The 26,553-nt window shown below is 38.0% G+C and overlaps 1 protein-coding gene across 1 annotated transcript; it reads left to right on the forward strand.

Annotated features, from left to right (window-relative positions):
* The first annotated feature begins 19,883 nt into the window (after positions 1-19,883).
* On the forward strand, positions 19,884-20,316 carry LOC122690153 (60S acidic ribosomal protein P2-like). The gene has a single exon (XM_043897167.1). It carries the CDS (start codon positions 19,892-19,894, stop codon positions 20,279-20,281), a length of 390 nt encoding a protein of 129 aa, XP_043753102.1. The 5' UTR covers positions 19,884-19,891; the 3' UTR covers positions 20,282-20,316.
* Positions 20,317-26,553: the final 6,237 nt, after the last annotated feature.

Raw genomic sequence — 26,553 nt, forward strand, 5'->3', positions numbered from 1 at the left:
ACTCCAGAGTTTCTTACAGTATGTTCTGACTTGCATTAGAATCGCCAGCAATATTTTTTTAAAGATACAGATTGGTGGGTGTAATTTCAGACCTTCTGAATCACAATCCCAGGAGCCATACCTTGGAATCTGTGTTTTAACAAGTTTCCTCAGATCATTCTCATGCATTCTTAAATTTGAGAAATATGAGTTTATTTGGCTGCCTCCATGTTCATGGGTGCACAACCTCACAGAATGTTTGCCAAGTGTCAAACATTCTGTTATGTTACCAATGATGTCATCAGTGTTTGGCCGAAATAGTGGTGTCCATTATCTGTAGATTATTGAATCTTTCACTGGTCAGACTCTGTCCTTCCATACTCTTCACTTCTTAAGGTCCTTGTTTTCAGCTCATCCTATATTCCTTTTGCTTGGTAACTACCCCAACAAACAAAAAAGCACAACTTAGGGGTGGAATTTGACCATCTAATCCAAGTCTTTAGGTTCTCTGTAAAATGACGAACCTATACCAAATGATATCTAAATCCATTTCTAGGTTGCTAACAGCATCTCATACTTCTCAGCCTCATACCTCTTTGGACTTTTCTTTGTGTAGAGTCCTGACCAAAAGTTAGTCTCTTTTCTTTCTTCCCTATTTACTCCATGTGCTCACTCACAGAGTGTGGTTTCTTTTATTTATTTTAGCATCAAGGAAAATTGGGACTAAAATGATCTTGGCAATTTTCTGCTCTAATCTTTATTTTTAAAGATAAGAAAACTGAAAGCCAGTCATGAAATAACTTACCCAAAGTAACATAGCTAGTGATCCATCTAGAATCAGGGCTTTTCCAGGACTCTTCTCACTATAGCAGGAATAGTTGTTCCTAGAGAAGACAAACGAATAATTTTTCATATGTTCTGCAAGAAGGACCAAATCTGGGGTGCAAAAGGAAGAACTGAAGGAAAACAGTGAGTTTCTTTTTAAGCTTAGCCTGTTAAAGAGATTTAACTTTCAACCACTGTATTAGTTTTCATTTTCTCCCCCTTCTCTGCCAGTAACAATAAAATGACTGCTGTGGAACTGAAAGCAAGGCAAGGTATTATACTTAAATCTGAGTTTAAATGATTTACAATTGAGTGGGAAGACTGGTGTACTGAATTTACCAAACTATTTATGAATGCCACAGACAAGCCATGTGACCTTCATCAAATCACAATGGGTCTCTGTCCCTCAGTTTCTTCATTTTACAGGATGGACTCTGCTCAGAGTACTTAGGCAGAGACCAATGAGAAAGAAGTGACAAAAAAAGAAAGAAGTTACTTATATTCAAGGATAATCACCTCTGGACAACTTAGTGACTGCCTTTTACAAAGGATAAAATTGAGCCATAGAAAGGTAAATGGACTCCTCACTGCCTTATACTGTGGCTTGACTAATATTCACTTCTGAAAACTTGAAAACATCTTCAAGATGAATAGAATATCATATTTTAAGATGTGAGAAAAACCTAGAGTAAGAGAAGATGTTTTTCTTCCTACTGATCTTTTTCTTTCTAAATAAGCTTTTTGGATATTACCAAAAGTGTCATTCGAAAGTAAGCAAGAAATAGAGACAGGGAGAGAAAGTGATCATTCAAAGAGAATTTGACAAAAGAGCAATGATCATAGAGAGAAAAAAAGAATCTCAGAGAAACGTGGTAAAATCAAGCAACTTGCGTGAAAAAAACATGTGGTGCTGTGTAGTAGTAGATGCCAAGGAGGATAGATGGAAAATAGCATGTGCCTGACCAAAGATGTATTTTTTTTAAATTAAGAACAGTAGGAGATAAATGGGAAGTCTCCAAGGTACTCTGGAAAATCAATCACAAACATCTAGAAGCAGCTGACTTAATTCATTCTATTTCTATTACAATAAATCTGACTGGCATATAAAATTCGTGTGCTTGGAAATACTTGCCTGAAAAATAACTTTTGGGCTCTTGCTTGAATTTTTATATGAATAAAGAAAACTAGGAAACCATCAAAAAACACAGAGAATCCAACTATTTCCTTCTCCAGAGAATATTTCAAGACCCAGATCCAACCTAGTGTGTGATAGTAGTTGACTATATAAAATAATTAGTAAATTTTGATTATTCAAAATTAGGGGTCTTCCTTTTAGACATGAAGATACAGAATTTCCACTAGGACAGGTACTTGGAATGCTTTACTGGGGGTGGGTTTTGAACTGACCCATCTGTACTAACAATGCCTCCCTCTTGTTCAATGTTAAGAGGCTGGGCATGGAACAGAATTAATTGAATGGCTCACCCAGGGTTTTGGCTGATGACTGGGGCCTCATTAGCACTTTGGCCCAGCTAACTGATTCTAATGAAAACTCCACTGAAGTGGCTGTAATGGATTCAAAAGCCTTATATTGTGTGTGTGTGTGTGTGCTCAGTCGCTCAGTCGTGTCTTACTCTGTGCAACCCTATGAACCCACCAGGCTCCTCTGTCCATGGGATTCCTGAGGAAAGAATACTGGAGTGGGCTGCCATCCTCTGCTCCAGGGGCTCTTCCTGACCGAGGGATTGAACTTGTGTCTCTTGTGTCTCCTGTATTGGCAGGCAGATTCTTTACCACTGCACCACGTGGGAGCTACTGAAAAAGAACAATTATCTTTTATAACACGAGATCTGTGATGACCTAGAAGGGTAGGATGGGGGAGGGGAGGGAGGCTCAAGAGGATGGGGATATATGTATAATTATGGCTGATTTGCATTGTTGTATGGAAGAAACCAACACAACATTGGCAAGCAATTTTCCTCCAATTAAAAAATAAATAAAAAAAAGAAACCTCCATAAACTTAATTAATGATAGGCTAATCACTTCCAAATGGTCAAGCTCTTTTCATGGATGTTGCTGGGCATTTGGTGGGCTCAGCAGGTACCTACCAAGTATACTAGGGACTTGTATCCCTCAATTCTGGAAAATTTTCTTGCACTATTAGATAATTTCATCCCCTTCATTTTCACTCTTTCTGAACTTTAATTAGGTGGCTATTATACTATCCGATTGGCCCTCAAATTTTATTATCTTTTCTCTTCTTTTTACCTCTTTATCTTTTGGTTTTGCTTTTTTTAAAAAAAATACACTTTATATTTTAGAGCAGTTTATGGTAACAGCATCAGTTGAATGGAAGGTACAGAGGTTGTCCGTGTACCCCTGGCCCTTATGCATGCATAGCCTCTCCCACTCTCAAAATCCCCTACCAGAATGGTACCCTTATTACAGTTGATGAACTTACATGGACACATCATAATCACCTGAAGTTCATACTTTACATTGGGGTTCATGATTGATGTTGTATACACTATGAGTTTTGACAAATGCAAATGACATGTGTCCACCACTATGGTATCTTACAGAATAGGTTCACTTCCCTAAAAATTCTCTCTGTTCCACCTATTCATCCCTCCCTCTTCGCTAACTCCTAGAAGCCACCTTTCACTGTCTGTATAGTTTTGCTTTATCAAGAATGTCCCATGGTTGGAATCATATAATATGTAGCATTTTAGATTGGCTTATTTCATTTAATAATATGCATTTACTATTCCTCCATGTCTTTTCATGGCTTCATGGTTCATTTGTATTTAGTGCTGAATAATATTTCAATGTTTGAATCTACCACAGTTTATTTGTATATTCACCTACTGAAAGACATCTTACTTGCTTCCAAGTTTTGACAATCTTGAATAAAGCTGCTATTAAACATCTGTGTGCAGGTTTCTGTGTGGACATAAATTTTCAACTCCTTTGAGTAAATAATGAGGAGTGCTGGATTGTATGGTAAGAGCATGTTCAGTTTTGTGAGAAACTGCCAATCTGTCTTACAAAGTGGCTGTGCCATGTTGTATTCCCACCGACGATAGAGGAGAGCTCCTGTTGCTATACATCCTGGTCAGCATTTGGTGGTGTTGGTGCTCTGGATTTTGGCCATTCTAATAGTTGTGTAGTGGTATTTCATTGCTGTTTTAATATTCATTTCCCTGGTGAAATATGATGTGAGTAATTTTTTATGTACTTACTTTCCATCTGTATATCTTCTTTGGTGAAGTGTCTGTTAAAGTCATTGGCCCATTTTTTTTTTCCTTTGACCCATTTTAAAATCTTGTTTTCTTGTTGTTGTGTCTTACGAGTCTGGGTATTTTAGATAACAGAACATTATCAATTGTATTTTTCAAATATTTGATCTTAATCTGTGGTTTTACATTTAAGTTTATAATGCATTTTGAAGTACTTTTTGTGAAGAGTGGAAGATCTGTGTCTAGGTGTTATTATTATTTTAGATGTGGATGTCTGATTACTCTAGCACCATTTCTTGGAGTGACTGTTTTTGCTCCCTTGTACTGTCTTTCCTCCTTTGTGAAAGATCAGTTAACTATATTTATCTAGGTCAGTTTATGGGCTTTTTATTTTGTTCCATTGATTTGTTTGTCTATTCTTTTGCTAGTGCCATACTGTCTTGATTACAGTAAGTCTTGAAGTTGGATAGGTTCAATCATCCAACTTTGTTCTTCTACTTCAATATTTTGCTGGTCATTCTGAGTCTTTTACACCTCTGTAAAAACTGTAGGGTCAGTTTGTCAATATTCGCTAAATAAAGTCCTGGTGTTTTGATTGGGGTTGCATTGAATCTATAGATCAAGCTGAGAATAACCAATATTTTTGGCTATTTTGAGTCTTCCTATCCATAAATGTGGAATATTTCTCCATTTATTTAGTCCTTGATTGATTTCTTTCATTAGAAAGATTTGTAGTTTTCTTCATATATATCTTGTACATATTTTGTTAGATCTACATATAAGTATTTAATTTTTTGGTTTTAATGTAAGTGGTATTGTGTTTTTAAAAAGGAATGCATTTGAGTCAGTTCTAATGAGGTGGATGAACCTAGAGTGTATTGTACAGAGTGAAGTAAATCAGAAAGAGAAAAATAAATATCGTATTCTAATGTATATACACGGAATCTAGAGAAATGGTACTGAAGAATTTATTTGCAAGGCAGCAATGGAGAAACAGACATAGAGAATAGACTTATGGACATGAGGAGAGGGGAGGAGAGGGTGAGATGTATGTTGAGAGTAACATGGAAACTTACATTACCATATGTAAAATTGATAGCCAATGGGAATATCCTGTATGGGTCAGGAAACTCAAACAGGGGCTCTGTATCAACCTAAGGGGTTGAGATGGGGAGGGAGATGGGAGGGAGGTTCAAAAGGGAAGGGATACATGTATACCTATGGCTGATTCATGTTCAGGTTTGACAGAAAACAACAAAATTCTGTAAAGCAATTATCCTTCAATTAAAAGTAAATAAATTAAAAAAGAAATAGTAGCAGTGGGTGGGTTGGGAAAATCATCAAAACAGAGGAATCTAAAATAAAACATAAGAAATTTTTAAAAAATGGTATTTGTGTTTTTAATATGAAATTTCACTTGTTCATTGATGGTATATAGGAAAGTGGCTGACCTGTCTATGTGAATCTTGTATCCTGTATTTTCCTTATCATTACTTATTAATTCCAGGAATTTTAGGTCATTTTTTTTGGATTTTCTTCATAGACCATCACTTCATCTGCAAACAATGAAAGTTTTACTTCTTTCTCCCGTATAAGTTTACCTTTTTATATCCTTTTATTGTCTTATTGCATTAGCTATCAATAGAATTTGCAGCTCAATGTTGTAAAGAAGTGATGACCATACGTTCTTGTCTTGTTCCTCATCTTAGCTGAAGAGATTCTTGTTTCTTACCATTAAATATGATATTAGTTGTAGGTTTCTTATAGATGTTCTTTATTGAGTCACCCTCTAGTCCTACTATGCTGAGAGTTCTAATCATGAATGATTCTTGGATTTTGTGAAATGCTTTTTCTACCTCTATTTTTTAAATTAATTAATTTATTTTAATTGGAGGTTAATTACTTTACAATTGCTTCCCTGGTGGCTCAGATGGTAAAGCATCTGCCTGCAACGCGGCAGACCCAGGATCAATCCCTGGGTCGGAAAGATCCCCTGGAGAAGGAAATGGCAACCCACTCCAGTACTCTTGCCTGGAAAATTCCACGGACCGAGGAGCCTGGTAGACTACAGTCCATGGGGTCGCAAAGAATGGGACACGACTGAGCAACTTCACTTTCACTTTTTCACTTTACTTTACAATTTTGTAGTGTTTTTTGCCATACATTGACATGAATCAGCCATGGGTGTACATGTGGTCCCCATCCTGAACGCCCCCCCACCTCTCTCTCCATCCCATCCCTCAGGGTTGTCCCAGTGCACCAGCTTTGAGTGCCCTGTTTCATGCATTGAACTTGGGCTGGTGATCTATTTCACATATGGTAATATGTTTCAATGCTATTCTCTCAAATCATCCCACTCTCACCTTCTCCCACAGAGTCCAAAAGTCTGTTCTTTATATCTGTGTCTCTTTTGCTGTCTCACATATAGGGTCATCATTACCATCTTTCTAAATTCCATATATATGCATTAATATACTATATTGGTGTTTTTCTTTCTGACCTACTTCATTCTGTATAATAGACTCCAATTTCATCCACCTCATTAGAACTGATTCAAATGCATTCTTTTTAATAGCTGAGTAATATTCCATTGTGTATATGTACTACAGCTTTCTTGTCCATTTGTCTGCCAATGGACATCTAGGTTGCTTCCATGTCCTAGCTATTGTAAACAGTGCTGTGATGAACATTGGGGTACATGTGTCTCTTTCAATTCTGGTTTCCTCCTAGCTCTATTGATTTTGTTTGATTTTCCCTTTTTTAGCTTGCTAGTGGGTTACATTAATTGATTTTCAAGTGCTGAACCAGTGTTGCATACCTAAGATAAATCCCACTTGGCCATTGTGTGAAATCCTTTCTATATTGGATTTCAATTCTCTATTGGATTCAATTTGCTGCTATTTTGTTGAGGATTTTTGAATTGATGTTCATTAGAGATATTAGTCTATAGTTTTCTTTTCTTATAATGTCTTTGGTATTTGTACTAGGGTGTTGTTGGTCTCACAGAATGAGTTAAGAAGTATTCCTTCTGCTTCTATCTTCTAGAAGAGATCATATAGAATTGGTACAATTTCTTCCTTTAATGCTTGGCAGAATTCAACAGTGACCTCTGGGCATAGTACTGTCTGGTTTGGAAGGTTATTAATTATTGATTCCATTTATTTAATATATATGACTATTAAAATAGAGTATTTGTTCGTGTGTAACTTTTGGCTTTTTTGCTTTTTAAAGGAAGGTTTGCTCTACTTTACCTTCTAACATCTTAATAAAATTGATTTGTTTTTTAAATTCCAAAGGTATCTTCTTATTTTTTATTCTTTTTCCAAAGAATTCTGCTCTTGTACTATGGATATGATAATTTCTTAATTTTCTAGGGATATTAATGTAAGCTTTTAAAAAGACTCTTTTTTTTTAAAATGGAAGCTGAAGAATTGATGTTTTTAAATTGTGGTGTTGGAGAAGACTCTTGAGAGTTCCTTGGACTTCAAGGAGATCCAACCAACCCATGCTAAAGGAGATCAGTCCTGGGTATTCATTGGAAGGACTGATGTTGAAGCTGAAACTCCAATACTTTGGCCACCTGATGGGAAGAGCTGACTCATTTGAAAATACCCTGATGCTGGGAAAGATTGAGGGCAGCAGGAGAAGGGGACGACAGAGGATGAGATGGTTGGATGGCATCACTGACTCAATGGACATGACTTTAAGTAGACTCCAGCAGTTGGTGATGGATAGGGAGGCCTGGCATGCTGCGGTTCATGGGGTTGCAAGAGTTAGACACGACTGAGCAACTGAACTGAGTGAACTGAATCACTTGGAAAGTTTCCCAAATATGGAAAGAAGCAGAAAGAGGGAGAGATGCGGGGAAGAGAGCGAGAATGAGAATTCAGTAGAATGGTAGAATACAAAGTTTATTTATAGGAATCAGTCAATATCGTCAGTATCTACAAACAATCCAATAGAAGATTTAATGGAACAGAACATTTTTGCAATGGTAACAAAAAAGGAAAAAATGTGTTTAGCAAAAACTGTGCAAAACGTATGAGGAAAATACTACTGAGAGACAAGATACCTGAAGAAATGAAAAGACATACTCTATTCATGGATAGGGAAGATTCACATTGTAAAGCTATGGATTTTATGTAAGTTAATTTATAAACTTAATGCAACCCCAATAAAGTGTCAGTAGTTTTTCTTGAAGAGTATTATAAAGTTCATATGGAAAATAAAAAAAATCAAAAATAACTGGGACTCTGTGAAACAGAAAAATCAAATATTGAATCACATTATAAAGCCTCAGATGTTAGAACTGTGTGATATTGGTGAATGAATAGACAATCAGATGGAACAGAAATAATTCAGAAACAGACCCAAATAGATATGGGAATTTAGTATAGGGCATCTCCAGTCTATGTGGTAAAGGTGTAATTTGGGGGGAAAATTATGTCACCAAGACGGCAATATAAATTGTGTTCTACTTCACTTCTTCTCATAAAAAGAACAACTAACATACTATTGAAGAACATAACACCATTGAGAGAATCATAGAACACTGACATGAGACTGAAACACTTCCTGCACCACAGAGATCAAGATAGACTGCAATAGAAGGACAAGAGAAGCAGCTACATATTTATTACATTGCCCACCCCCAGGTCTGTGCAGCACCATATGAAGAGGTGTCTTCTGACCTCTGGTTCCTCCAGTGAGAAAAAAAGCTGAGAGGACAATTGGCATCCCTCCTCTAGCAATGTGGGTCATTTGTTGGAATCCCTCCCCTGATCTCACACCATGGGAATTGTAGGGGAATCTCTGGGACTCCACCACTGGAAATCTAATTGGGATGGAGAAGGAGGGAGGGGCTTGCAACAACAAGTAGCAGATCTTGGTATCCAAGTTCACATCTGCAGTGCCAAGTAGTAATCTCAACCAGCAGCATTGCTCATCTGCAGAACCAAGTTCGTGGAGCATTCTGACAATGGAACTTGGTGAGGTGCAGATGTGCCTAATATAATCTTCAGACAAGGAGTTTTGCTGGCTCTAGAGCCTAGTTGCCTGTGACCAGACAAGGACCTGAATCATATTCAATCTGCTGTGGAGAATATCTTCCAGCTTCATTTGACCAGAAAGGCTGGTGACAATTCCCAGAAATTGTGCAGCCCAGTGGCACTTGAGCCTAGATGTGGGTGGGCAGAACCAACAGTTTGCAGAGAAAAGCCAGTGGTCTTGCCTGACCAGGGAATTCAGTGCACATTCTAGCCTGATTTGGGTCCCCCAAACAATGTACTATGGAGGCCCAGGGTCATAATCTGTCGCCCTGCCAAGGTAGGGAAGCTAATTCACAGTCCCATCTATTGATGTTAGTGAATATAGTACCCAGTCTTGACTATCTAGTAATCCTGGCCAGAGGACCTAGGCAAATTCAGAGTCTGTCCTATACCTTCACTTAAGTAAGGAACAAAGCCAGTAGTCCTAGCCAGCTCTTCTCAGCCAGTGGCACACCACCCCTGCCATGCGCATCCTCAGGGCTTGAACAATTGCCTTACCCCAATACAGATCATAATAGCAGACTCCACCTACCCAAGGGCACTACCAGAAGACATACTCAGAAATCTAAACTGAACTGACTGGTGAAGAAAAGTCTCTGCTAAAGTAAACCTGCAAAATCTGGAAAAGGAGCCTGATTACTCAAATGTGAAGATATCAATAGTAGGAATCAAGAATCATGAAAAATCGGGTAAATATAATACCACCAAAGGAAACTAGTAAAGCTTCAATAACTGACCCTAAGGAATTGGAGATCTATGTACTGTTAGATGAAAAACTTCAAAATAACCCTCTTAAAGAAGTTTAGTGAACTGTAACAGACAACAACTGAAATTAGGAAAACAGTGCATGAACAAAATAAGAAATACAAGAAAATAGCAACCATTAAAAAAAAAACAGAAATCCTTGCATTGAAAAATACAATAACCAACCTGAAGAATTTGATAGAGGATTTCAAAAGTAAACTCAATTGAGTATGTGTACTTCTCTCCCAAACTTCCCTCCCTTCCAGGCTGCCACATATCACTGAGCAGAGTTCCATGTGTTATACAGTAGAAAGAAAATTTTAAGGCAGAAACCAGAATACAGTCTACTATTACTTTGTGAAATAAATAAGGAAAATAAAAATATTCATATTTGCTTATGTTTACCTAAAGAAATAATAAAAAGGCAAACAAGAAGCTAATAAAATCATTTCCTGTTGGAGACCGGGAATGAGAAGGAGGTGGATGGAGGCAGAGTTGAGGGTGTTTCTAAATGTGACTACTCAGAGCCATACAATATTTGTCCCTCAGTGAATGTTCAAGTCCCTGTTTTCAATACTTTGTAGTATATTCCCAATAGTAGACTTGCTGTGAAGTGAAGTGAAGTGAAGTTGCTCAGTCATGTCCAAATCTTTGTGACCCCATGGACTATAGCCTACCAGGTTCCTCCATCCACAGGATTTTCCAGGCAATAATACTGGAGTGGTTTGCCATTTCCTTCCCCAGGAGATCTTCCCAACCCAGGGATTGAACCTGGGTCTCCTGCATTGCAGGCAGATGCTTTACAGTCTAAACCACCAGGGAAGTCTTATCATGTGGTAATTATATGTTTATTTTTTTGAGTAACTGCCATAATGATTTATACAGCAACTGCACCATTTTATATTCCCACCAATGGTGCACAAGGGTTCTGATTTCTCCATATCCTTCCCAACATTTGATATTTTATGGGTTTTTAAAAAATAATAGCCAGCCTAATGTGTATGAAATCGGTATCTCATTATAGTTTTGATTTGCATTTCCCTAATGATTAGTGATATTGACCATTTCTTGTGCCTGTTGGCTGTCTGTACATCTTCTTTGGAGAAATGTTTAAGTCCTTTGTCTATTTTTTTTTAATTGGGTAGTTTCTTTTCTTGTTGTTTTCATCATTACAGGAGTTCTTTATATATTTAGAATGCAAATTCCTTATCAGATACATGATTTATAAATATTTTCTCCCATTCTGTGTATTACCATTTTACCCTATGGATAATGTCTTTTGATGCAAAAAAGAATTCTTAATTTTGATGAAATACAATTTATCTAGCTTTCTTTTGTTGCCTTTAGTGTCATATGCAAGAAATCATTGCCAAATCCAAAGTTATGAAGCTTCTCCCTTGTTTTCTTCTAAGGCTTTTAATAGTTTTAACTCTTATGTCTAGGTATTTGAGGGCTTTCCTTGTGGGTCAGCTGGTAAAGAATCTGCCTGCAATGTAGGATACCTGAGTTTGATCCCTGGGTTGGGAAGATCCCCTGAAGAAGGGAAAGGCTACCTACTCCAGTATTCTGGCTTGTATTCCATGGACTGTATAGTCCATGGGGTCACAGAGTTGGACACACTGAGCAACTTTCACTTCACTTCACTTCACTTAGGTATTTGAACCATTTGGATTAATTTTTATATATGATGCAAGATAAGGGTACAGTTTCATTCTTTTATGTGACTATCCAGTTTCCCCAGAACCATTTGTTGAAAAGAATGTCCTTTCCCCACTTAATCATCTTGGTACCCTTATCAAAGATCATTTAACTATATGTGAGGATTTATTTCTGGGCTTTCTCTTCTATTCTATTGATCTATATGTCTATCATTATGCCAGTATTAATTACACTGTTTTCATTAGTATAGCCTTGTAGTAACTTATTTCAAATCAGAAAGTTTGAGATCTCCGACTTCGTCTTTTTTCAAGATATTTTTGGCTGTTAGGGATCTCTAGAGATATTATATAAACTTTAGGGTGTATTTTGCTATTTTTGGAAAATATACCATTGAGATCTTGATAGATATTGTTATTAAATCTATAGATCTGTAGATGGACATTTTAACAATATTAAGTCTTCCAACCCGTGAACACAGACATCTTTCAATTAATTTCTTTCACCATCATTTTGTAGTTTTCAATATATGCCCTTTACCTCCTTGGTTAAGCTTATTTCTAAGTATTTTATTCTTTTTTTCTGATGTTATAAATGGAACTGTTTTCTTACATCACTTTTTAGATTGTTCATTGTAAGTGTATAGGAAAGCAACTGATTTTTTCTGTATTGATTTTCTTGCAACTTTGTGCAATTCATTTCTTAGTTCTTGCAGATTTCCAGCTATGTGGCCTTTAGCATATTACTTAATCTTCTGTGCCTCAGTTTTCTCATCTGTAAAATGAAAATAATGGTAGTGTTTAATTATATAGGCTTGATGTGAAGACTATATGAAATAATTCATATAAGCACTTGGCTTCCCGCCTGCCAGTATAGGAGACTTAAGAGATGTAGGTTTGATCCCTGTATTGGGAAAAGCCCTTGGAGAAGGAAATGGCGACCCACTCCAGGATTCTTGCCTGGAGAATCCCATAGACAGCAGAGCCTGGTGGGCTACAGTCTATAGGGTCGCAAAAAGTTGGGTCACAAAAAGTTGGACACAACTGAAGCGACTTAACATAGCACATATTAGCACCTAGAACAGTATCTGTCTCATAGTACTCATTCAGTAAATGTTGGATATTGTATATTTTAAATTGTATAGAAAATGTAACTAGGGCAAAAAACTATAATTTCACAAGTATCTTGCTTCAGTGAGTCAAAGTAAGAAAATTTACTTGATTTAAAGAAAAATATTAAGTGAACTGTAGTACAGATAATTGGACATAGCAAAAATTGAGAGTTGATAGATGACTGAAGTTTGGAAAACTTGAAAGCACTGTATTGTAAAGCTTTAAAATTAAGTTTTCCCCTTGCTTTCTTGATTAATGTTTCAAAAGCCTTAGTGAAGTTTTCATCAGAGCGTCCCTTTCCTGCAACAATTGATGTAAGAACTAATTTATTAGAAAAAGCATTTGAACTGAAAATAAAGATAGAAGCCCATAACCATGACTGCCTGCATACTACCTCCCACAACACACACACACACACACACACACACACACACACACACACACACACATGTCTGCACTTAGAGGGAGAGCCATTTTGCTTTTCTGATGTTTGGAATGGTCAGTACTGAAGCTTTTAAAGTACTCTGAACCTCCAGACTGAATTGCTGTAAGAAAGTGTGATAGGGTCAAGCCTTCAGTTAAGAAGGGTAAGAATGTGGAGGGAGTGGGGTGTAGGGTGATCAAAAGTAGAGAAAAATGCAGTGACATACATAGGGAGGAGAAGAGAGATGGAAAAAAAAAACTGTCCTTAATTATTTTTAACTATTGTTTCTGGAAAATTTTACACGTGTCTGGATACTTGGGTCTTATTTTCATGATTACAATGTGAAAAGTCCTGTTCAATCACTAATATGAGACTCTGTTGTTCAACACACCCTTGGCCACTGGATGTCATCTTTCAAAGATGCCTGACACCTGTGTCTGATACCTTGAAAGCTAAAAGTGAAAGTAGCTCAATCATGTCTGACTTTTTGTGACCCCATGGACTATAATCTCTGTCCATGGAATTCTCCAGGCAAGAATACTGGAATGGGTAACCATTTCCTTCTCCAGGGGATCTTCCCAACCCAGGGACTGAACCTGGGTCTCCTGCATTGCAGGCAGATTCTTTGCCATCTGAGTTGAGTCCTTTATGGGCCATAGTTGTAACTTTTGCCACATGTGCCTATCATCTTCCCTTTTGGCTCAGTTGGTAAAGAATCTGCCTGCAATGCAGGAGACCCTGGTTCAATTCCTGGGTTGGGAAGATCCGCTGGAGAAGGGAAAGTATACCCACTCCAGTATTCTTGGGCTTCTCTTGTGGCTCAATTGGAAAAGAATCTACTTGCAATGCAGGAGACCTGGGTTCAATCCCTGGGTTGCGAAGATCTCCTGGAGAAGGGAAAGGCCACCTACTCCAGTATTCTGTCCTAGAGAATTCCACAGACTGTACAGTCCATGGGGTCGCAAAGAGTTGGGTATGACTGAGTGACTGAACTGAACTGAAGAGACATGGATTCTATCTCTGGGTCAGGAAGATCCCCTGGAGAAGGAAATGGCAATCCACTCCAGTATTCTTTCCTGTGGGATCCCATGGACAGTGGTGCCGGGTGGGCTACAGTCCATAGCGTTGCAAAGAGTCAGACACAACTGAAGTGACTTAGCACTAGCACTAGCTTATTGATGAATATTTTTTGTGTTATGGAAATTTTTGCTCCCTGCAGGAAATTACTGTGTAGACACAGATAATGAATACTTGGATAATAAGAACCTCTCTGTACATCCAATAAATTCCATCTTTATTTAATTAGGATTATTTTACCATAGACATAAATCAATGACTTTAAAACTGATTTATTCTTTAGTGTACTAGTTGTAGAAATATTTTTAAACCAATAGAAGTCAGTGTTGTAGGTCTTAGTGATATATAAGAAAGAAAACTTCGGATATCAGTGAACCAGACTGACCAAACGCTTTAACTTGAACTGAACCAGACTATGTCCTACCTAGAAACGTTGCAAAATGGGCTTACATTGGTCGATTGAAAAGAAAAGACACTCAAGAAAACACTGCAAGGTAGTTATATCAGGCTGTACAAATGTCAAGAATTATGAAGGTCCGGAGACTTATTTGCATGCCAGTTTCAAAGATATTGCCAGAAGATATGAAATCCCTGGGTCAGAAACAGAGGACTTCATTACTTATTACACAGCAGTCAACATGAGCTTTATGTTCAAATCAGGCACCCTTGCCACACCTACTCCTCTTCCCTCAAGATGATGAAGAGGGGGCTTAGTGAAAGCTGTGCACACGGTGGGTTTGCATCACAGCTAAGGAACCCTGAGCTTAGGGAAACTGAGTCATTCATAATTGGCTGTGCATTAACCTGTTCAACTTTTACTTTATAGGGAAATATTGTTTATTATCCTGGAAGTTTCAATCATCTCCTCCTCACTCCTTTGCTGAGAGGGAGTTCACCCTAGAGTTATGGATGTGACCAAACAATCTGGATTTAGAAAAGGCAGAGGAATCAGAGATCAAATGGCCAACATACGTTGGATCATAGAGAAAGCAAAGGAATTTCAGAAAAACATCTGCTTCTGCTTCACTGACTATGCTAAAGCCTTTGACTATGTGGATCACAACAAACTGTGGGAAATTATCAGAGATGGGAATACCAGATCACCTTACCTGCCTCCTGAGAAACTTGTAGGCAGGTCAAGAAACAACAGTTAGAACCAGATATGGAACAATGGGCTGGTTCAAAATTGGGAAAAGAGTACATCAAGGCTGTATATTGTCACCCTGCTTATTTAACTTGTATGTAGAGCACATCATGTGAAAGGCCTGGCTGGATGACTCACAAGCTGAAATCAAGATTTTTAGGAGAAATATCCATTTGGTATTTTTTTGGGAGCTCCAAAATCACTGCAGATGGTGATTGCAGCCATGAAATTAAAAGAAGCTTGCTCCTTGGAAGAAAAGTTATGACCAACCTAAACAGCATATTAAAAAGCAGAGACATTACTTTACCAATAAAGTTCCATCTAGTCAAAGCTATGGTTTTTCCAGTAGTCATGTATGAATGTGAGAGTTGGATTAAAAGAAAGCTGAGTGCTGAAGAATTGATGCTTTTGAACTGTGGTGTTGGAGAAGACACTTGAGAGTCCCTTGGACTGCAACGAGGTCCAACCAGTCCATCCTAAAGGAAATCATTCCTGAATATTCACAGAAAGGACTGATGCTAAAGCTGAAACTCCAATACTTTGGCCACCTGATGTGAAGAACTGACTCATCTGAAAAGACCCTGATGCTGGGAAAGATTGAAGGCAGGAGGAGAAGGGGATGACAAAGGATGAGATGGTTGGATGGCGTCACTAACTCTATGGACATGAGTTTGAGTAAGCTCCAGGAGTTAGTGATGGACAGTGAAGCCTGGTGTGCTGCAGTCCATAGGGTTGCAGAGTCCGACACGACTGAGAGACTGAACTGAGGAGACATATCAACAACCTCAGATATGCAGATGATATCAGTGAAGAGGTATTAGAGAGCCTCTTGATGAGGGTGAGTAGAATGGCAACCCACTCCAGTATTCTTGCCTGGAGAATTCCATGGACAGAGGAGCCTGGCAGGCTACAGTCCATGGGATCGCAAAGAGTCAGACACAATTGAGTGACTAACACTTTGATGAGGATGAAAGAGGAGAGTGAAAAAGTTGGCTTAAAATTCAACATTTAAAAACTAAGATCATGACATCTGGTTCCATCACTTCATGGCAAATAAATGAGGAAAAAGTGGAAACAGTGACAGATTTTATTTTCTTGGGCTCCAAAATTACTGTGGATGGTGACTACAGTTATGAAATTAAAAGACACTTACTCCTTGGAATAAAAGCTATGACAAAACTAGACAGCATTTTAAAAAGCAGAGATATCACTTTGTTGACAAAGGTCTGTATAGTCAAAGTTATGGTTTTTCCAGTAGTCATGTATGGATGTGAGAGTTGGACTATAAAGAAGGCTGAGCACGAAAGAATTGGTGCTTTTGAATTGTGATGCTGGAGAAGACTGTTGAGAGTCTCTTGGACTGCAAGGAGATCAAACCAGTCAATCTTAAAGGACATCAACCCTGAATATTCATTGGAAGGACTGATGCTGAAGCTGAAGCTCCAATACTTTTGGCCACCTGATGAGAAGAGTTGAGTCATTTGAAAAGACCCTGATACTGGGAAAGATCAAGGGCAGGAGGAGAAGATGGCAACAGAGGATGAGCTTGTTGGATGGTATCACCAACTCAGTGGACATGAGTTTGAGTAAACTCCGGGAGTTGGTGAAGGACAGGAAAGCCTCGCTTGCTACAGTCCATGGGGTTGCAAAGAGTCAGACACGACTTAACAACTGAACAACAACAACAACAGCAAATGTGACACCCAACATTGCACAGAGGAGAGCTACAACACTTTATTAGTCACACATATTCACAGCTCAGGGTAGGAGAACATGACGGGCTTTGCCGGGCCCATGGGACTGCATACAGGAACAGAGTTAACAACCAGGGGTGTGGGAGGCAAGCTATGTAGTATCAAGAGGATGAGGTGTCCCCAGGTTTCTTTGGGAAGATGTGATTATACTGGACAATAAACAAATCTGCATTTTACCCCAGAGGGGGATACTATCTCTATCTTTCATAGATATTTGCTATATAAACATTCTTGCAAGAGCCTCTGCTTGCAAGACATGCAAAAATGTGAGAGACTCATGCATAACTGTCTTCCAGTACAAAGACAATAGTATTGCAGAACAAGCATATTTTGATGATGGTAGTAGAAATTCTGTAAGATTATGACAGTTATATGTTAAAATGAGAACTTACCTGATCAATCAGAGTCAATAATTTTGACAGTTCCTCTTATGATGGATGAAGTCAAATCATACAAATGGACCCTTTCAATTGTATTAAAGGCTAGAGTAGATTTGTGGGGGAAGGCACATCCAAACTTCTGTATTCTATTTGACCACTAACATGTTTAACAACTAGAGGTCTGATATGGTAAGCCTAACTTTCTAGTTAGGTGAATAAAATTATGAGGAAAAAAAGAATAAGAAAAACAAACCATATTGATAGTAACTTTAAAAAATTGTAAAATTTTACTTGTACCTTTTTATATTGTTTCCTTTCAGCTGAAGCTCCAATACTTTGGCCACTTGATGCGAAGAGCCAACTCATTGGAAAAGACCTTGAAGCTGGGAAAGATTGAAGGCAGGAAGAGAAGGGCGACAGAGGATGAGATGGTTAGGTAGCATCACCGACTCAGTGGACATGAACTTGAGCAAATTCCAGCAGATAGCAGAGGACAGGGAAGCCAGGCCTGCTGCAGTCCATGGGGTTGCAAAGAATCGGACATGGCTTAGTGACTGAACAACAACAATTGCTTCCTTATTACAATAAAACAAGTGTAATAAATAACTTTTACTATACAAATGATAAACAGAGTCAGAAGTAGAATAGACTTCTCTGCAGAAATGTTGCCTTCTCAGTGGGGCAAGAAAACCCAACATAATAATCCTCTTTCCATTCCTAGCTCAAATACTACCTCTTTTGAGAAGTCTTTTCCATTTCCCCTTTCTAAAATTAACCTCCTCATCTCCTGTGAATGAAAAGGATTTTTATAACATTTATTATAGCATCTATCACATTCTCATTCTCTTATACTATAATTTTTTAATATCCTCTTCCTGATACGGTTTCTGCCTCCAAGCAGCTTACAGTCTCATATTCCCAAAATAGATATTTCTTTACTTTTTAAATTTCTTTTTCCTTTATTTCTATGTCTCTCATAGTTCTCTATAGAAAGCAGGTCAATTCTCGTTGAGTATAATTGGACAAAATAAATGGAAATAATACTGTGCTATATGTCTGTAGCACTTTTAAAACTTGTTAAAGCTCTGTTATATCAAGGATTTCATTTCATGCTTGCAGTATCCTTATAAACAGAGGAGGGCTTGCTTTGTTAACCTTATTTGACAAATGAGAAACCTGATGCACGAGATAAGTGACTTGCTCTAAGTAATGAGTCTTGTTGGGAATGTAAATTAAATCAATACAAATTTTATGTAAAGTAATTTCAAAATCTGTATTTCCTTCCTCTTTTCCTTCCTTCCTTCTTCCTTTCCTCCTTCCTTTTTTCATATCTATCTATCATCTATCTTAAAAATATTCTTACTTTTGATTCAGTAAGTCCACTGATAGGAATCTACTCTAAAGAAATAATTTGAAATAGATTATTTTTTGCATTAATTATAATAAATGAAATGTGAAAGCAGCTTAAAATGCCCAACAAGAGGAAAATATTTAAACGCATATGGTAAGCAATACTATAGAATGTTTTATTTTAAATAATTTGTTGTATTTATTTTTTGCTTATTTTTCTTTCCATATGTATATATGATTAAAAATAATAACTTAATGTTGTGTTGATATAGGATATATGTATCAATTAAATAGAATTGAGAGTCCAAAAATATGCCCTAATATTTGTAATTAATTGACTTCGACAAAGAAGCAGTGACAATTCACTGGGTCCACTCAATGAATAGTCTTTTCAACAAATAGTGCTGAGACGACTGGCTATCCACACACAAAAGAATGAATTAGGATTGTTTACATTATCTCCCACACAAAAATTAACTCATAATGGATCATAGACCTAAATGTAATAAAGACTAAGAATATAAAACTCTTACAAGAAGACATAGGAAGAAATCTTCATGACCTCAGATTAGTCAGTGTTTTTCTTAGATATCATATCAAGAGCACCAGCCATGAAAGAAAAAGACAACCCACAGACTGGAAGAAAACACTTGCAAAGCCATAGGCAGTTGACCCTTGAATAAAGTGAGGGTTAGGGGCACCCATTCTCTATGTAGTCAAAATTCCATGTATAACGTAGTTGGTTCTCTGTTTATGCAGTTCCTCAATATCTGTGATTCCCCATCCATGGATTTGACCAACTGCAGATTGTGTAGAACTATAGTATTTACTATTGAAAAAAAACTACAGATAAGAGGACCCATGCAATTCAAATTCATGTTGTTCAGTGGTCAACTGTATATGACCAGGAACTGGGATCCAGAACAGAGAACTCTTAAAATTCAATGATAAAAAAAATAAACAGCTTTTTTTTTTAAATGTGGAAAGATTTTGAATAAACATTTCCCCAGAAAAGATCTATGAATGGCTAACAAGGACATGAAAAGATGTTCAACATCATTAGGCATAATGCAAATCAAAACTATAAAGTGATGTCAATTCATAGTCAGTAGAATGGTTATTAGGTATAATAATAAAAAAGATAGCTTTCCGTCCCTGATGCCGCCGAGGTCACACGCGCGAGGCTGCTCTGCCACCGCTGAGACGCGTTACGTTGCCTCCTACTTGTTGGCCACCCTCGGGGGCAATTCCTCCCCCAGCGCCAAGGACATCAAAAAGATCCTGGACAGCGTGGGCATCGAGGCAGACGACGACCAACTCAACAAGGTCATCAGTGAGCTCAACGGAAAGAACATTGAGGACGTCACTGCCCAGGGTATCGACAAGCTGGCCAGTGTGCCCGCGGCCGGGGCTGTGGCCGTCTCTGCTGCCCCAGGATCCGCAGCACCTGTTGTGGGTTCTGCTCCAGCCGCAGCAGAGAAGAAGGAGGAGAAGAAGGAAGAGTCGGAGGAGTCAGATGACGACATGGACTTTGGCTTGTTCGACTAGAGTCCCGCTTCCCTGCAAATAAAACCCTTTTTATGCAAAAAAAAAAAAAAAAAAAAAAAGATAGATAGCAACAAGTATTGGTGAGGATTTGGAGAAGTTGGAACTCTCACACATTATTTTTTTTAAATTTTAATTGGTGGATAATTGCTTTACAATATTGTGTTGGTTTTTGCCATACAATAACATGAATCAGCCATAGGTATACATATGTCCTCTCCCTCTGAAGCCTCCCTCCCATGTCCCACCCCATCTTACCCCTTTAGATTGTCACAGAGCACATGATTTGAGCTTCTTGTGTCATGCAGCAAATTTCCACTGGCTATTTTACATATGGTAATTTATATGTTTCCAAGTTACTCTCTCAATATGTCCCACCCTCTCTTTCCCTCACTGTGTCCACAAGTCTGTTCTCTATGTCTGCCTCTCCATTGCTGCCCAGTAATTAGGTTCATCAGTACCATCTTTCTATTTTCCATATATATGTGTTAGTATATGATATTTGTTTTTCCCTTTCTGACTTACTTTACACTGTACAATAGGCTCTAATTTCATCCACCTCACTAGGACTGACTCAAATGTGTTCTTTTTTATGGATAAGTAATTTTCCATTGTATATATGTAGCACAACTTCTTTATCCATTCATTTGTTGATGGACATCTAGGTTGCTTCTATGTCCTAGCTATTATACATAGTGCTGCTATGAACATTGGTGTACATGAGCCTTTTTGAATTATGGTTTTCTTAGGGCATATGCCCAGTATTGGGATTGCTGCGTCATATGGTAGCTTTCAAGAGTCTTTATGCCTCTTTTTCTCTAAGAGTTTTATAGTATGCAGCCTTACATTTAGGTCTTTAATCCATTTTGAGTCTATTTTTTTGTATGGTGTTAAGAACTGTTCTGGTTTCATTCTTTTATGTGTAGCTGTCCAGTTTTCCCGGCACCACTTACTGAAGAGGCTGTCCTTGTTCTTGTATATTCTTGCCTCCTTTCTCAAAGATTAGGTACTCATAGGTGTGCGGGTTTATCTCTAGGCTTTCTATCTTGTTCCATTGGTCTATATTTCTGTTTTTCTGCCAGTATACAGCATTGAGTACTGTAACTTTGTAATATAGTGGGTCGTAAGTCGAAGTCTTGGCAAATTCAAGAAAACTGAAATCTTATCTTTTCTGACCACAATGCTTTAAGAGTAGATATCAACTAAAGGGGGAAAAAAGCCGTAAAAAACACAAACACATGGAGGCTAAACAATGCTCTTCTAAATAACCAACAGGTCACTGAAGACATCAAAAAGGAAATTTAAAAATACCTAGAAACAAATGACAATGAAAACACCATGACCCAAAACCTATGGGATGCAGCAAAAGCAGTTCTAAGAGGGAAGCTTATAGCAATACGAGTACACCTCAAGAAAATAGAAAAACATCTAATAAACAATTTAACCTTACACTTAGAGCAACTAGAAAACAAACAACCCCCCCAAAAAGTTAGTAGAAGAAAATAAATCATAAAGATCTCATATATTATTGATATGTAAGTAAATTGACACAACCTTTATGAAAAATGATTTGATAGTGTCTCAAAAAGTTAAACATATTTAACCGCATGATCTAGCAATTCCACTGCTACTTAGCTACTCAAGAGAAATGAAAACATGTCTACACAGAAACTTGCACATGGCTATTTATAGCAGCATTATTTATAATATCCAGAAAATGGAAAGAAGCCAGATGTCCATCAGCTGATGAATGAATAAACAAAATGTGGTATATCCTTGCAATGAAATATTATTTAGTCATAAAAGGAATAAATTACTGATGAAAAAAATATACTAAAATTAGATTATGGTGATGATTACACAACTCTGTAAATATATAAAAAACATGGAGTTTTATACTTTAAATGGGTGAATTTTATGCCACATAAATTATATCTCATTACAGCTACTAAAAATGTTATCATATGGACTTCCCTGGTGGTCTAGTGGTTGGAAGTTCACCTGCCAGTGCAGGGGATGTGGGTTCAATCCCTGCTTCAGGAGTATTCCACATGCTGCTGGGCAACTGGGCCAATGTGCTGAAACTACTGGACCAGTGTTCTAGAACCCATGCACAGCAGCTACTGAGCCTGAACGCCACGACTACTGAAGATCACATGTTCTGGAGCCCATGTGCCACAATCAGAAGCCCAGGCACTGCAACTAGAGAAGCCCCCACTCATTGCAACGAGAGAAAGCACAAGTGCAGCAACAAAGACAATGCAACCAAAAAGAAATAAAAATTTAAAAATAGCATCAAACAATATATGCTTTCTATAGTGACTTTATTCAATTATAAATTCATTCTTAATATATTTCTTGCTAATGTATTTCTACAATATTTAAAATCTTTATTTCCTGTCAATTATAGAAGTAATGAATGTTCATTGAAAAAAACAATATAGAAATGTCTAACATAGAATATCAAAGTGTTCACATAATCTTATTATTCCTTCAGAATTCTATTAACAGTAGTTACAATGATATATTTAATGGCTGCTTAGTAATCTGCTGTATGGCTCCATCATAATTTACTGAGCTAATTTCATATTATTTTCTATTTAGTATTAAATTAGAAACAATCTCTGATAAATCCCCTTACTATGAGTATCTTTGTGCATACACTGTGATGCAATTGTCCAAATATCTTGTTAGAATAAATTCTTACAAGTGTATTTACTCATTAAAGTGAATGAATGTATATTTTTTAGTTTTAGTGTTATATACTGCTAAATTTTATCAAAAAATAAATACTTATTTGTACTCTTATCAATAGCATTTATGGAGTATCTAGTCTCCCTTATCTTTTCCCAACTCTGGATATTATTTTTTGTTAAAACACCTTTGCTAGTTTGGTAGCTGAAAATGGTATCTTATTTTAATCTAAAATTACTTTTGATTATTAATTAAGTTGAACACATTTTCATGGACCTTTGGCTGTTTACATTCCTTTATTAATCGCTTGTTTTAAGTCCTTTGGTCATTTAAAAATGGAAGTGTTATCTTTTTCTTCAAGACTATTTGCTTGCTTGCTTAGTAACTCAGTCATGTTCGACTCTTTGTGACCCCATAGACTTTAGCCGGCCAGGCTCTTCTGTCCATGGGGATTCTCCAGACAAGAATACTGGAGTTGGTGGCCATGACCTCCTCCAAGGGATCTTCCCAACTCAAGGATTGAATTCAGGTCCCCCACATTGCAGGCAGATTCTTTACCATCTGAGACATCAGGGAAACCCAAGAATACTGGAGCGGGTAGCCTAACCCTTCTCCAGTGGATCTTCCCTACAAGAATAGAACTGGGGTCTCCTGCATTGCAAGAGGATTCTTTACCAGCTGAGCTACCAGAGATATCGAGTAGAATAAATATATTCAACGTAGTATTGTATATGTTCAGTGCTAAGTGTGTTAGTCACTCAGTAGTGTCCAACTCTTTGCAACCCCATAGTCTGTAGCCTGCCAGGCTCTTCTGTCCATGGAATTCTCCAGGCAAGAATATTGGAGTGGGTAGCCATTCCCTTATCCAGGGGATCTTCCTGACCCAGGGATTGAATCCGGGTCTACTGCATTCTTTATTGTTTGAGCCACCAGGGAAGCCCCAGTAGAATAATATATAGTCAATAAAAAGATTTTATGAAAATTTTATAATAGTTTCAATTTTAAATTAAAAAATAGAATACCGTATCTTTTCTATTTTAAGTTTATTTTAACTTTGTATTTTCCCTGTTTTCTACAATGAGCATATATTACTTTTATAATTAAGGGATTTTATTTTTTTGGCTGCACTACTTGGCTTATGGGATTGAACCTGGGCCCTCGGTACTGACAGCACACAGAACTAACCACTTAACTGCCTGGGAATTCCTGAAATTCCTTTTTCTTTCAAAGCACAGAGCTAGTTAGTTTGTGGCAGAACCAGGACTAGAGTCTTTGTGCTCTCCTGCACTCTGTATTACACATCTACAAAGGTGTGATCAGAGGTAGAAGAACCAAGGTGCATTCAGGTATTAAGAAGACTGTTGTAGCAGGATAATCTTATCCTTAAGAGATGCATGATGAAAAACCTAGGTCTCAAGTGTTATGGTATCTGCAACTTAAGAAATGTATGCCAAAGTATTTAGAGTATTATGAAGTCTGAGGAGAGAGAAGGGAGGAGGGAGGGAGAAAGGGGAGGTGAGGGAGAGAGGGTGAGGTCCAAGGAATGGAGGAAATGTGATGAAATGTTAACTGGTGAAGCTAAGTGAAGGATATGTGGTTGCCTATTGTATTCTTTCAACTTTTTGTGGGCTCAAAATTTTTCAAAATAAAGAAGTTGGGAAAATTGTGGGAAAAAAAGAATGGGGTAATCACGTTGCAAATGTTTCAGAGAAATGAATTGGGATGAACCCTATGGAACAGAAGACCGTTGGAAACCTTTAAAAAAAATGATTTTTAAAAGGAGTGTGGAAGGAAGGGGGCAAAGTCAGATGCAAAGGGTTGGCAAGTGAGTGGGAGGTGAGGTAGTCGAGTCAATAGTCTGAACTGCAATTACGAGAATATGCTTGTACTCAGTCACTCAATTGTGTTCAACTCTTTGTGACTCCATGGACTGTAGTCCACCAGGCTCCTCTGTCCATGGGATTTTTCAGGCAGGAATATTGGAGTAGGTTGCTATTTCCTACTCCAGGGGATCTTCCTGACCCAGGGATCAAACTCATGTCTTCTACGTTTCCTGCACTGCAGGTGGATTCTTTACCACTGAGCCATCCAGGAAACCCCTCTGAGAATATGAACAAAGAGGAAAAAAAAAAGATGGGAAATTGGCTTGAAAAGCAATAGAATTTGGAAACTTTATATTGCTATTAATTTTCAAATTGTTATGGATTTCTATTAAAATGAGTTAATATTTGACCATCTATCGCCCCCCACCATACATTTGGATTTCTTGATATATAAAAGGGTGAATTAGAAAACCAAAGGAAGTAAAAGAATAATACACACAATGCTACCATCTAGAGTATCTACTGAAAATTACAGCTGTTGTTTACCATCAATTCAGGAGACTTGCTCAGAGACTAGTTTTAGGCCTTTGAGTTTTTCTCTGTGTTTGTTAATTTGTGTAAACCATGGAGGCTGCTGCTGCTGCTGCTAAGTCGCTTCAGTCGTGTCCAACTCTGTGCGGCCCCATAGACGGCAGCCCACCCGGCTCCCCCGTCCCTGGGATTCTCCAGGCAAGAACACTGGAGTGGGTTGCCGTTTCCTTCTCCAGTGCATGAAAGTGAAAAGTGAAATTGAAGCCGCTTAGTCATGTCCGACTCTTCGCGACCCCATGGACTGCAGCCTGCCAGGCTCCTCCGTCCATGGGATTTTCCAGGCAAGAGTACTGGAGTGGGGTGCCATTGCCTTCTCTGAACCATGGAGGAGGGTCAGCAATATTCTTGGTGAAGCCCAGTGTTTGGGTACCAATATTTTTATCCCTTAATGAAATATTTAGAATCTCCATAAAGTCCTAAAATTTGATTTCAAACTAGGAAAGCCATTTTGGCAATGTTTACATCAATAGTGCTTTGGAAATGAAACAGAACATTTAGAAGGGGAAGAGGAGGTCAAAGACAACCATAAGTATAAGAATTAAGGGGGTTATTGTGCTTATATGAGGGAAGGGTGAAATTACTCTTGAAGTTTATTTTTTGCTTCAGAAATCTTCATCAATCTTTTTCATTAGTCTGAAACCAAGTGTTACTGGATAATGGTGGAGGTGCACATATGGGAATGGACTCCTGGGGAAGGGTAGACAGAGTAATTGAGGGTAGGTAAGAGCTGACTCTTGGCGGGTGTGTAGGATTTCAGCAATCAAAGAGGGGGGGGGGTGGTAGACTGCAAAAATTCCAGGCTGAGGGATCATTGAGAACGAAGTGAGAAAAGCACAGGGCCTGTTTGGAAAGCAAGGGATCTGCTCCCATATGACTAGAGTATGAAAGTCACTAGGTGAAAGAGTGGGAGAGAAAGTGGGAAAGGTAGATTGGCATCTGTATTCCTCTCTTCCCTTAAGCAGAGGTTCACTCTTGAGAATAAGGGGTTGGGGTGGGCTTGTCTTTTACTTCCCTCTGAGGGCCTAACACTTGGCTGGGTATACAGTAGGACCCAAATAAGTTTTGGTCAATTAGATCATTAGCTAGTACCATTGTGCACTTAAATCTCCTAGAGTTTGGACATCAGAGTGGATGGAATGAGAGTGGATGCTGGGATTTAGCTACTAG

The sequence above is a fragment of the Cervus elaphus genome, chromosome X, assembly GCF_910594005.1.
Source record: "Cervus elaphus chromosome X, mCerEla1.1, whole genome shotgun sequence".
Classification (NCBI taxonomy): domain Eukaryota; kingdom Metazoa; phylum Chordata; class Mammalia; order Artiodactyla; family Cervidae; genus Cervus; species Cervus elaphus.